Here is a 13,499-nt window from a genome sequence, read left to right as displayed (position 1 = left end):
AGTTTACTTAGAGTGGTATAAATCTAATTTTACCGCAAAGGCTAACACAGTATTTTTTTTTAACTGTCTAAGAGACTTTTTTCATATTAGTTATGAAATTTACCTTATCTCCATTTGAATGGCTCATTAAGCATAAAATTAAAAGCAGTATAGCATAAAATTAAGATTAAGGCAAATTTAATCCGGTGAAGGGTTTTGTCCACTAAAAGATATTCTGGTATTTGTTACATATTAAATTGCTTTTGCATAACTAATTATAAAGATAAAGTCTGGGCATGTATACATAATCTCTATTTACATGATACATGTGTGCCATAGAAGAAATCGGTGGAAAAGAGGATATTCTATAACTTTGCCTTCTTTATGTGAATGGAACAAGTGTTTCCTGTTCTCATTTCTTCACATGATCAGCAACTGCCCCATGCCAATTTACTCCTTGGAATGGAGAGGATCATTAAGCCAGAATTTGTCAGAATCTCTTCTTTCTTATTTATAAAGAGGCATACAATATAGCCTGGGAAAGATTGAGGGCAAAAGAAGAACGGGACGACAGAGAATGAGGTGGCTGGATGGAGTCACTGAAGCAGTTGGCGTGAGCTTAAATGGACTCCAGAGGATGGTAGAGGACAGGAAGGCCTGGAGGAACGTTGTCCAGGGGGGCACAATGGGTCGGATACGACTTTGCAACTAACAACAACATACTATACAGCGCATTCTCCAGTTGTTCCTAGGCAGCAAGCAAGATCTTGCTGATTTATTTATTTATTTATTTATTTATTATTTAAATTTATATACCGCCCTATCTCCCAAAGGACTCAGGGCGGTTCACAGGCATATAAAACATCGATACACAAAATTAAAATAATCTTTAAAAAACTTATTCCAATGCCCTATCATTAAAAATAGAAATATAAATATTAAAATCAATTTAAAACCCTATAAAATTAAAATCTAAGCCAGTCCTGCACAGATGAATAAATGTGTCTTGAGCTCATGACGGAAGGTCGAAGGTCCGGAAGTTGGCGGAGTCCTGGGGAGCTCGTTCCAGAGGCGGGAGCCCCCACAGAGAAAGCCCTTCCCCTGGGCGTCGCCAGACGACACTGCCTAGCTGACGGCACCCTGAGGAGTCCCTCCCTGTGAGAGCGCACGGGTCAGTGAGAGGTATCTGGTCGCAGTAGGCGGTCCCGTAGATAACCCGGCCCTATGCCATGGGCGCTTTAAAGGTGGTCACCAAAACCTTGAAGCGCACCGGAAGGCCACAGGTAGCCAGTGCAGCCTGCGCAGGATGGGTGTTATCACGGGAGCCACGAGGGCTCCATCTATCACCAGCGCAGCCGCATTCTGGACTAACTGTAGCCTCCGGATGCCCTTCAAGGGAGCCCCATGTGAGGCGTTGCAGTAATCCAGGCGAGACGTCACGAGGCGTGAGTGACCGTGCATAGGGCCTCCCGGTCCAGAAAGGCGCAACTGGCGCACCAGGCGAACCTGGTAGAACGCTCTCCTGGAGACGGCCGTCAAATGATCTTCTAGAGACAGCCGTTCATCCAGGAGGCGCTAAGTTGCGCACCCTCTCCATCGGGGCCAGTGACTCGCCACCGATGGTCAGCCGCGGATTTAGCTGACTGTACCGGGATGCCGGCATCCACAGCCACTCCGTCTTGGAGGATTGAGCTTGAGCCTGTTTCTCCCCATCCAGACCCGTCGGCCTCCAGACACCGGGACAGCACTTGATAACCGTTGGGGTGGTCCGGTGTGAAAAGTACAGCTGGGTGTCATCCGCATACAGCTGGTACTTCACACGAAACCACTGATGATCTCACCCAGCGGCTTCATGTAGATGTTAAACAGAAGGCGAGAGAATCGACCCCGCGGCACCCCACAAGTGAGGCGCCTCGGGGCCGACCTCTGCCCCCTGTCAACACCGACTGCGACCGGTCGGAGAGATAGGAGGAGAACCACCGATAACGGTGCCTCCACTCCCAATCCCTCCAATCGGCGCAGCAGGATACCATGGTCGATGGTATCGAAAGCCGCTGAGAGGTCTAATAGGAGCAGGGCAGAGGAACAACCCCTATCCCTGGCCCTCCAGAGATCATCCACCAACGCGACCAAAGCCGGCTCCCTGCTGTAACGGGTCGGAAACCGGACTGGAGCAGGTCTAGATAGACAGTTTCATCCAGGTGCAAGGAAACTGATATGCCACCATACTCTCTACAACCTTCGCCAAGCGGGTTGGAGACGACGATAATTACCTAAAACAGCGGGTCAGGAAGGCTTCTTGAGGAGGGCCTCACCACCGCCTCTTTCAAGGCGGCGGAAGACTCCCTCCACCAAAGAAGCGCTCGTAATCGCCTGGAGCCAGCCTCGTGTCACCTCCTGCGTGGCCAGCACCAACCAGGAGGGGCACGGGTCCAGTAAACATGTGGTGGCATTCAGCCTCCCCAACAACCTGTCCATGTCCTCGGGGCGACAGGGTCAAACTCATCCCATACAATGTCACCAAGACCGCCTCAGCCGTCTCACCCGTATCACCGCAATCTTGGTCCAAACCATCCCGAAGCTGAGCGATTTTATCGTATAGATAACCGTTAAACTCCTCAGCACGTCCTGCAGCGGGTCATCCCGCTCCCCTGATGTAGGAGGAGGCGGGTCACCAAACAGGGTGGCTGGGCGGTTATCTGCCGATGCAATGAGGGAGGAGGCGTAGGTACGCCTCGCTTCCCTCATTGCCACTAGGTAAGCCCTAGTATAGGACTTCACTAGTGTCCGATCAGCTTCTGAACGGCTAGACCTCCAGGAACTCTCTAGGCGTCTTCTCCGGCGCTTCATCCCTCTCAGCTCCTCGGAGAACCAAGGGGCTGGTTGGGACCTGCGCTGGGTCAGAGGCCGCAAAGGCACGACCGGTCTAAGGCCCCGCGCGGCCCGTTCCCAGGCCGCAACAAGTTCCTCAGCCGAGCCGTGTGCCAGACCCTCAGGAAATGGCCCAAGCTCCGTCCGGAACCCCTCCGGGTCCATCAGGCGCCTGGGGCGGAACCAACGTGTCGGCTCCGTCTCCCTGCGGTGGTGGATGGGGGTGAGGAAGGCCAGACGAAGAGAGTGATCTGACCATGACAAAGGTTCAATGACTATTTCCTTTAAGTCCAGATCTCTCAACCTCAACCACTGACCAGAGACAAAAATCAAGTCCAGAGTGCCACCCCCAACGTGAGTAGGGCCATCAACTACTTGGGTCAGGTCCAAGGCCGTCATGGAAGCCATGAACTCCCGAGCTACCGTCGATGACGAGCCGGACGATGGCAAGTTAAAGTCCCCCACGACTAAAAGTCTGGGGGTCTCAACTGCCACCCCAGCAAGCACCTCCAGGAGCTCGGGCAGGGCAGCTGTCACGTAGCAAGGAGCCAGGTACGCGACCAGCAAGCCCATCTGACATCTATGACCCCATCTCACAAAGAGGGATTCGCACCCTCTGATACCATCATGGTGAATAGAAGAGCTTCTTATATGTTTATAATTGCTCATAGTTTTAAAAAACAAACAAAAGATTTTCTTTTGCAATAACCCCATGCAGCTCTAAACTCTGGATTCAAAAGACTCATGGGATTCTATAAAAGTGAGCTAATAGGATTTTAGGCTTCATTCCAATGTTGTTAATCATGAAAGGGATACAACAACTCTTGTGCAGGTGTCTAGCTACCTTGATTTATACCAAATATCCATGCAACCTATTCAGATATATATGCGAGAGCTATGATGAGAAGCAGAGTTTGAAGGCTTCCATTCATATTTCCTAATAACCATGGAGAGAAAGAAGGATGCAATTGCTAGGTTAAGAAGTAGTGTATGTAACTTATCCTTTGTTTAATTCAGAGTAATAATACTCAAAGTATAAAACCAGTGTTAAATCTGAAATGAAGACAGAAGAGTGCACATACAGGTCTGAAAAATAGGAAATACAACATAGAAATAGAATATTTTATTTGGCCATATGTGATTAGACACACTTAACCATATAGCAGGAAACTGAAATGGGCAGAAAGGACCTGATTTGGCCCTTCTATAATGCCCTATGATTAATCAGATCAAAATCCCTTTTGTCAGAATTTTAGAAAATATTGATTTGCAATGCAAACCCTAAATGTGATACGATGCAATCACGAACAAGTCATCAGCACAAATCCTCCCAAAATCAGAACATAGGAAATAACTGTCAGCATGAAACAGGGCTTATTAGTAAACCAAAATGGCCTATCCCCAAGGGAATGGTCAAAAGAACTTCCTCATGCATGTCACATTACTGATATTTTTCTTTGGGAGCAGTTTAAAATAAGGCACAACATTATACAAACATATATTTATCTGGATAAAGTACAGATAGTCCTCAACATATGACTGGTCACTTAGCAAATGTTTGACATTACAAGGGACACACACAGACCCAAAAGGTACATATGACCCAGATTCAAAATTCTGATGGCCATCCCATCCCCACCCCCCACAATCACATGGATGCATTTTGGGTGCCTGAAAACTGGCCCTGATTTATGGCCATTTGCAGCTTCCTGTGATGATGTGATGACTTACATTTTTGCTGGAAACCAAAGTTTACTACCCTACAGAGGTTTTATAAACTTAACCATTCTGATGATTAAAAAAATAAGGGGACACCAAAAGTCCAAAGCATGCAAATTTAGGGGTTGATCAATTGTATCCAATAAGTTCAGCTGAGATAACGTTTGAGGCTGTATTTATTGAAACCTGAGCCTGATGCTTTAGGGATAGGAATAGGAATAGGAATAGGAATAGGAATAGAATAGAATAGAATAGAATAGAATAGAATAGAATAGAATAGAATAGAATAGAATAGAATAGAATAGAATAGAATAGAATTCTTTATTGGCCAAGTGATTGGACACACAAGGAATTTGTCTTTGGTGCATATGCTCTCAGTGTAAATAGAAGGAAAAAAGAAAAAATACATTCATCAAAAATCATAAGATACAATACTTAGTGATAGTCATAGTTTACTAATAAGCAATCAAATCATACTAGGAAACAAACAGAACCATATAAATCGTAAAAATACAAGCAACATGGTTATAGTCATAAGTGGAAGGAGATAGGTAATAGGAAGGATGAGAAAAATAATATTAATACAGTCTTAGTAAATAGTTTGACAGTATTGTGGGAATTAGTTGTTTAGCAGAGATGGTATTTGGGAAAAAACTGTCCTTGTGTCTGGTTGTTCTGGTGTGCAAAGCCCTCTCTCTGGATATGTGCACCAGCCAGCAACTCTGTTCTGAGTTCTGGCATGCACATGTGCACCTGCCAGCTAGCATGAAGACCAGCTGTCTGGTGCACATGCGTGCGCCAGAACCCGGAAGAGAGCAGCTGGCCAGTGCCCATGCACACCAGACCCGCTGTCATGCACATGCACGCAATGGAACCCAGATGAGCACCTGGCTGCCACGCACATTTGCACCAGCCAGCTGCTCTCTTTCAGGTTCTGGAGCTCCGGCACTCTGGTACACACATTCCAGTTTCGGAACTGAGTGCTGAAAAGTTTAGCCGTCACTGGAGTAGAAGTTGAAACAATTTATGTCCAGGATGTGAGGAGTCTGTAGATATTTTCTCAGCCCTCTTTTTGACTTGTGCAGTATACAAGTCCTCAATGGAAGGCAGGTTGGTAGCAATTGCTTTTTCCGCAGTTCTAATTATCCATTGAAGTCTGTGTCTGTCTTGTTTGCAGAGCCAAACCAGACAGTTATAGAGGTGCAGATGACAGACTCAAAAATTCCTCTGTAGAACTGGATCAGCAGCTCCTTGGGCAGTTTGAGCTTTCTGAGTTGGTGCAGAAAGAACATTCTTCGTGCTTTTTTGATTACATTTTTTTATGTTAGGTGTCCATTTTAAATCTTGAGATAAGATAGAACCTAGAAACCTTCGTCTCCATTGCTGATACTGTGTTGTCTAGTATTGTAAGAGGTGGTAGAATAGGAGGGTTTCTCCTAAAATCTATCACATTTTCAGTGTGTTTAGTTCAAGATTGTTCCAGTTGCATCTTCCGGTTACACCATCTTTCCAAGATTTTCTGGGCAACAGTTTTCCATCATGGAAAAGAAAATTATTTCTTATGACCCACACCTGTACTTTCCACTCCTTAACTTTCTTCTCTTTTTTTAACCTTTATTGTTAAACTAAATGATTTTCTGAAATGATGCTGTAAAGAAATTGACATTCAGGATTCTGAATAGGCAGTCGGGGGCAGGGGGTGGGCGGGAGAGGAAATAGTGAAACTGTTTTTTGGACATTAGTCTTGAGCCACACACAACTCAAGGGCTACAAAACCCACAAAAAGGAAGATGATTTTTCAGAAGCTTAGGAAACCGGGTTTTCCTCCCACCTTTCTGGTGCGGATTTAAACCTTTGTGTTAATATCATTATCAGAGTTCCTATCAAAATCAACTTTGTTGCTCTTCTGTTCCTTTGCGCCTCGGGTATCCAGCTGCTTAGGGCACATTGGAAGATATTTAAACCATTTAGTAACACAGAACTTGGAACCTATTCCAAATGGAAGATCATATATGTGCAGGTTATTCACAGCACCATCAGACTCTTCATTATAATCTTTTCTCCAAGTGAGGAGTCCTCGTTCTTCTTGGCTTCCTGCAAAACGGAAGTAAGATGGTGAATAGCAAGGCCCCTCAACTAAGTTATATTATGGTTAGGAAGCTATTTGCTGTAAATACCAGTACTAGTATCAGAATTACTAGTATCAAAACGTGTGATTTTGGAAAAGTCCACACAAAAGGTCAGGGAAAGTAGACAGAAAATTTGACCATCTACCCATCCCAATTCTGTGGCAGAAGGAATTTTCCTTGTACTCTTTCTCCTCAGTACAATAGTTTCTGCTCCCCACTATTCAGCTAATTTAGGATACACACAGTATTGCTTTGAGGAAAGAAATAACTCGCACCACTTTTCTCCAACATGATAGATTATCTGGCACTCCTTCAACTAGCTGACCACATGCTATTACAGTTAGGAAGGGAGCTTCTATGCAAAAGCATCTGATTATGCTTTTGGCTTCCAGTATGGGGGTGGAGGGGAGAGCGTGCAACATCTAACAGCTGCAGGACCACCTTTCCTTCAGGATTTATTTATTTATTTATTTATTATTTAAATTTGTATACCGCCCTTCTCCCGAAGGACTCAGGGCGGTTCACAGCCAAGTAAAAATACACAATACACTATAAATACAATTAAAATACAATTAAAAAACTTATTTAAATTGGCCACAATTAAAATTTGGAGATAAAACCCATTAAAAAACCCATAACTTAAAAAACTAACCCAGTCCAGCGCAGATAAATAAGTAAGTTTTAAGCTCGCGGCGAAAGGTTCGGAGGTCCGGAAGTTGGCGAAGTCCTGGGGAGTTCGTTCCAGAGGCGGAGCCCCCACAGAAGGCCCTTCCCTGGGTGTCGCCAGACGACACTGTCGCGCCGGCGGCACCCGAGGAGTCCCTCTCTGTGAGAGCGCACGGTCGGTGAGAGGTATTCGGTAGCAGCAGGCGGTCCCGTAAGTAACCCGGCCCTATGCCATGGGCGCTTTAAAGTCGTTCACCAACACCTTGAAGCGCACCGGAAGGCCACAGGTAGCCAGTGCAGCCTCGCAGGATAGGTGTCACTTGGGAGCCACGAGGGGCTCCCTCTATCACCCGCGCAGCTGCATTCTGGACCAACTGCAGCCTCCGGATGCCCTTCAAGGGGAGCCCCATGTAGAGAGCATTGCAGTAGTCCAGACGAGACGTCACAAGGGCGTGAGTGACTGTGCACAAGGCATCCCGGTCTAGAAAGGGGCGCAACTGGCGCACCAGGCGAACCTGGTGGAAAGCTCTCCTGGAGACGGCCGTCAAATGGTCTTCAAAAGACAGCCGTGCATCCAGGAGAACGCCCAAATTGCGCACCCTCTCCATCGGGGCCAATGACTCGCTCCCGACAGTCAGCCGCGGACTCAGCTGACTGTACCGGGATGCCGGCATCCACAGCCACTCCATCTTGGAGGGATTGAGCTTGAGCCTGTTTCTCCCCATCCAGACCCGTACGGCTTCCAAACACCGGGACAGCACTTCGATAGCTTCATTGGTGTGGAAAAGTACAGCTGGGTGTCATCCTTCATTCCACATTGGTGTGGAAAAGTACAGCTGGGTGTCATCAGGGTACAGCTGGTACCTCACACCGAAGCCACTGATGATCTCACCCAGCGGCTTCATATAGATGTTGAACAGAAGGGGCGAGAGAATCGACCCCTGCGGCACCCCACAAGTGAGGCGCCGCGGGGTCGACCTCTGCCCCCCCGTCAACACCGTCTGCGACCGGTCGGAGAGATAGGAGGAGAACCACCGATAAACGGTGCCTCCCACTCCCAATCCCTCCAACCGGCGCAGCAGGATACCATGGTCGATGGTATCAAAAGCCGCTGAGAGGTCTAATAGGACCAGGGCAGAGGAATAACCCCTATCCCTGGCCCTCCAGAGATCATCCACCAACGCGACCAAAGCCGTCTCAGTGCTGTAACCGGGTCGGAAGCCGGACTGGAACGGGTCCAGATAGACAGTTTCCTCCAGGTGCAGGGGAAACTGATATGCCACCATACTCTCTACAACCTTCGCCGCGAAGCGAAGGTTGGAGACCGGACGATAATTACCTAAAACAGCCGGGTCCAGGGAAGGCTTCTTGAGGAGGGGCCTCACCACCGCCTCTTTCAAGGCGGCCGGAAAGACTCCCTCCAACAAGGAAGCACTCGTGATCCCCTGGAGCCAGCCTCGTGTCACCTCCTGAGTGGCCAGCACCAGCCAGGAGGGGCACGGGTCCAGTAAACACGTGGTGGATGAGAAGATTACAATAAATATTTCCCACAATGTACTTGACCAGTGATAACAAGATTGTAAGTGACAGAAATATGTTTCTTACATTCTTTCTTTCCAAAATATGTAACATCAGACATGCACAAATCCACAAGACCAGTTCTAAATAGAAATGTCTGTGATCCCACTCAACAGCGCAACATTCCTGCATTCCTCAGGCGACCACACCAAGAAGGCTAAGTGGTTTTACCAAGTGGGTAAGGCCAAAACACATGATTCTTTCCTAAGGAATTGGCATGAATATTCTATAGGCGCTGACTCTGTGCTCAGGGTGTATGCATGAATGTGATTATATCATTTACTTTGCACCAAGTTCTGACACAGCTAGGTAGCATCTCACTCCTATCTTCAGGGGCAGCAATTAGAAAAGTATAAATGGTTTTCTATTTTTATGTCAGCTAGTACTGAACTGCTTCTGGAAAATGTTTTGTATTGTTCCTGCCAATGGGAATCTAGCCAGTTCCAAAACTAAGCATTTAACACAAAATTAAATTCTGCAAATTTCTCTGACTTTACTTATAATTAAATAAAATTTTAATTAAGCTTTGTTGTTTTTTAAAGCAAGTGGCCATATAAATCTTTTAAATAAAATAAAATAACTAAATTAATATTTGATCATTGCTTACTTTTTTATTACTTCTCCCACATCCATCTAAACATCATAATCTCTTGGCAACTTTTACAAGGGTCATTGGAGTATCACTGAGGCTCTCAAGGATCACTAGGTAGCCCTGAAGTAAGAACTTTTGTATCCATAGACAAATTCTCAAAATGCAAGTGTAGCCTTTACTCTTACTGCTGCACTACAACCATAAATGCTATCATAAATTCAAGGAAGAGGAACCATGATCAATAATTACCTGGAATAGTGTTATCAAGAAAAAAGCCCAGGAATCCGCCAACAAACATGCCAGTAGTTAGCAGCACCTGGATCACTTGGTCTAGCTGTACAGTTCCTAGAAAGAGAATCCATTGCGTATCAGAGCAAATCACAACTGCCTAATCCTTTCCCAAGGGAAGAAAGGTGAGTCATTTGAAATGTTCTTTTTTCTTTTAATAATTAGGCCATGACATTTACTTTGCACTAAAAACATTTGTAATCCATGTAGAATTTTCATTTTGTTTCTATCTTCTACATAGAAACCCTGGTATGAATACTTCCCAAATTACTGCATAAATGTACTCCTGTGATAAACAAACAAGGAATATAAGAGTATAGGATTCAGTTTTGCAATTTCACATCAATGACTTTAGCATCGTGACTGGGACACTTTCTGAAGGACTCAATTTTCAGTACTCCAATTCCTTAATTAACTCTCATCCAGCAACTGGTAATTTGATTGCTATGCTTCAACCAGTTGAGGTTGTTGATTCAGTCCTTCAATACATCCTTTTTATGTTAATGATCTACTAGATTAATCTAACAGGAAATCATCCAAGTCTGAGCAACGCTTTAGACTGCTGTATTATACAAGATATGTGCAACAATCTAATTATAGTACTCAGTAAATTGCCCAAATTGTTGTCACGAAGGTTCAATTGTAGCTGTAGTTTTGCAACTTGAATTCACTGGAGCCAAATTTCAGATCTGATACATACTGGCAACTCAAATATAGATTTGTGTGAATATATTTCCCAAAGAAAGTTGAGTAATATCATACAATAGAATAAATAAATAAAGGGTCAATAAATCAGAGCTGGAAAACCTTAAACTACATTAGATGTTGATAGTATCACTTAATATTCCTCATATTTAACTACACTAGCTGGGATTTACAATATTAGTAATAGCCTCCTCACTTCTGAACTAAATCACAGCATTTGCAGTCATATTCTTCTCATTATATAAGCCACATGTAACAATATTTTTGCATATCCAAAATATCTTTTAGAATAAATAGACAAGCAGAGGGTAGAGTAAGAGTAGAGTAAGAGTAAGAATCCTATAGTGTAGAAGACTAATATACGATAATACCTCCCCATTTTTGTTATACTTCTAATTATTGCTCTGACTTAAACCTTACTTCAGATAAAAGGCAACAATCAAAGCTGTAATCCTATGTACCTGTTTTTAGTTTTTCTGCATTGTTCTCCACCCAGTGCGGAACAGTCAAGCCAGCAAATATAGAAAATCCAAAGATGAATATGTTTCTGGAAGAATTCATGTCTGTGTACTGCCCAAGAGGTATCATTGAAAGAAAATATATTAACGTAAGCCAATGATTTTACATACAAACAGATCAGCATTATTATATCATACTAGGTACTCTGAGCCTTACCTAGCCAAACTTTAATTCTCCCAGTATTAATCAGGGTTAGCATTGACTGATACAAAGAAGGTGAACCTGCTGGAAATTCCTAGGTTGTTGACTAGATTGAGAAGTCTTCTTGAAAAAGATACAGGTAGTCCTCGACTTACAATTGAGACCAAAATTACTAAGTAAGATGGTTGTTAAATGAGTATTGCACATTTTCCGATCTTTCTTGCCATAGTTGTTAAGTGATTCACAACAGTTATTAAGTTAGTAATACGGTTGTTAAGTAAATCTGGCTTCCCCATTGACTTTGCTTATCAGAAAGTCACAGAAGGTGATCATATGACCCAAGGACACTGCAATCATCATAAATACTTGTCAGTTGCCAAGCATCTGAATTTTGGTCATGTGACTATGGGGATGCTGCAACAGTCATGAGTGTGACACAAGGTCATAAATCACCTTTTTCACAGCTGTTGTAACTTCAAATAGTCACTAAAAGAATGGTGTTTAGTTGAGGACTCGCTGTAGTAGCAAATCAGTTCCACAATGCTGCCAAGAAAAAATTGCATGAATGCTGTTTCCTGGAGTCTAATTCAATTCAAGGACACTTTTGCTTAACTTTACATACTCAGAGTGCAACAGGACAAGTTCCTAAGCCCAAGAACATAGATTTTAAATCCATCACTGGGGAAACAAGAGCCAGGAGAGACAGAAGTAAAGAAGAGAAGCAACATAGGCCTTAGTAAAGCATATATTGTAAATGAGGCATATATTGTAAATATTCTCTTCTACTGTTATAGTAAAGCATATGTTTAAAATATAGTAAATAAATTGGGTTATGACAGGACATGAGACTTTGGAAGCTAAAGTAAAGGCTTCATAGGAAAGACTGAAGAAGAGAAGTAGTTGATAGTCCCACAATAGGATAGTAAAAGGGAAGGGTTAATGGGGTTTTTTGGGGAGAGAAGACCTTCAGACAGGAAGGATGGTAGGAGTGAGTAGCTTTGGAGAAGAACTAATTCTAATGATGCTTTCTAAGACAACTAAAGGAATAAAATACTCAATGCAAAAAAATGGATGTCAATACACGTAAATTAATCAGGACATAACATAATAACAGAGTTGGAAGGGACCTTGGAGGTCTTCTAGTCCAACCCCCTGCCCAGGCACGAAACTCTACACAATTTCAGACAAGTGGCTATCCAACATTTTCTTAAAAATTTCCAGTGTTGGAGCATTCACAACTTCTGCAGGCAAGTTGTTCCACTTATTGATTGTTCTAACTGTCAGGAAATTTCTCCTTAGTTCTAAGTTGCTTCTCTCCTTGATTAGTTTCCACCCATTGCTTCTTGTTCTACCCTCAGGTGCTTTGGAGAATAGTTTGACTCCCTTTTCTTTGTGGCAACCCCTGAGATATTGGAACACTGCTTTCATGTCTCCCCTAGTCCTTCTTTTCATTAAACTAGACATACCAAATTCCTGCAACCGTTCTTCATATGTTTTAGCCTCCAGTCCCCTGATCATCTTTGTTGCTCTTCTCTGCACTCTTTCTAGAGTCTCAACATCTTTTTTACATTGTGGCGACCAAAACTGGATGCAATATTCCAAGTGTGGCCTTACCAAGGCATTATAAAGTGATATTAACACTTCACGTGATCTTGATTCTATCCCTCTGTTTATGCAGCCCAGAACTATGTTGGCTTTTTTGGCAGCTGCTGCACACTGCTGGCTCATATCTAAACGGTTGTCCACTAGGACTCCAAGATCCCTCTCACAGTTACTACTATTGAGCAAGGTACCACATATACGGTACCTGTGCATTTTGTTTTTTTTGCCTAAATGTAGAACCTTACTTTTTTCACTGTTGAATTTCATTTTGTTAATTAGTGCCCAATGTTCAAGTCTGTCAAGATCCTTCTGTATCTTGAGCCTATCTTCTGGAGTGTTGGCTATTCCTGTCAGCTTGGTGTCAATCAAATTGTATGTATATTACAATAAACACTTTTTTCTGGGTCCAATTCCATTCAGGTTTTGCTTCCAGGTCAGTTCAAAGTGCTGGTTATTGTTTTTAAAGCCCTATATGGCATAGGGCCAGGTTACCTACATCTCCAACACCTCAGCGCATCTCACCTGGTCAGGTGGAATGATATTTTACAGATCCATCAGTTAAAGAATTTTGACTGGTGGGGTCCAGGAAGAGGGCATTCTTTGCCATTGTCCTTGCCCTATGGAATATCTTTCCTCCAGAGGTGAAGCAGCCCCTGCCCCCAGCCTCTTGAAGAAATCTAAGGACTTGACTGCCAATTTGCTTGGGACTC

The 13,499-nt window shown here is 43.9% G+C and overlaps 1 protein-coding gene across 2 annotated transcripts in view; it reads right to left on the bottom strand.

Annotated features, from left to right (window-relative positions):
* Positions 1-6,250: 6,250 nt before the first annotated feature.
* The window catches only part of LOC131202371 (solute carrier family 23 member 1-like), a 31,924-nt gene continuing 24,675 nt past the window's right edge, over positions 6,251-13,499 (bottom strand). For both annotated transcript variants that reach the window (XM_058191297.1, XM_058191296.1), the window contains 3 exons: positions 10,989-11,097; positions 9,784-9,879; positions 6,251-6,663 (listed from right to left, as the gene is read on the bottom strand). In XM_058191297.1, the coding sequence (XP_058047280.1) occupies positions 6,416-6,663; positions 9,784-9,879; positions 10,989-11,097 (453 nt within the window). In that variant the 3' untranslated portion in view covers positions 6,251-6,415. The remainder of the gene's footprint in view (positions 6,664-9,783; positions 9,880-10,988; positions 11,098-13,499) is intronic.

Source organism: Ahaetulla prasina, chromosome 7 (assembly GCF_028640845.1).
Source record: "Ahaetulla prasina isolate Xishuangbanna chromosome 7, ASM2864084v1, whole genome shotgun sequence".
NCBI classification, from domain to species: Eukaryota; Metazoa; Chordata; class Lepidosauria; order Squamata; family Colubridae; genus Ahaetulla; species Ahaetulla prasina.
This window is presented reverse-complemented; position numbering and strand designations above follow the sequence as displayed.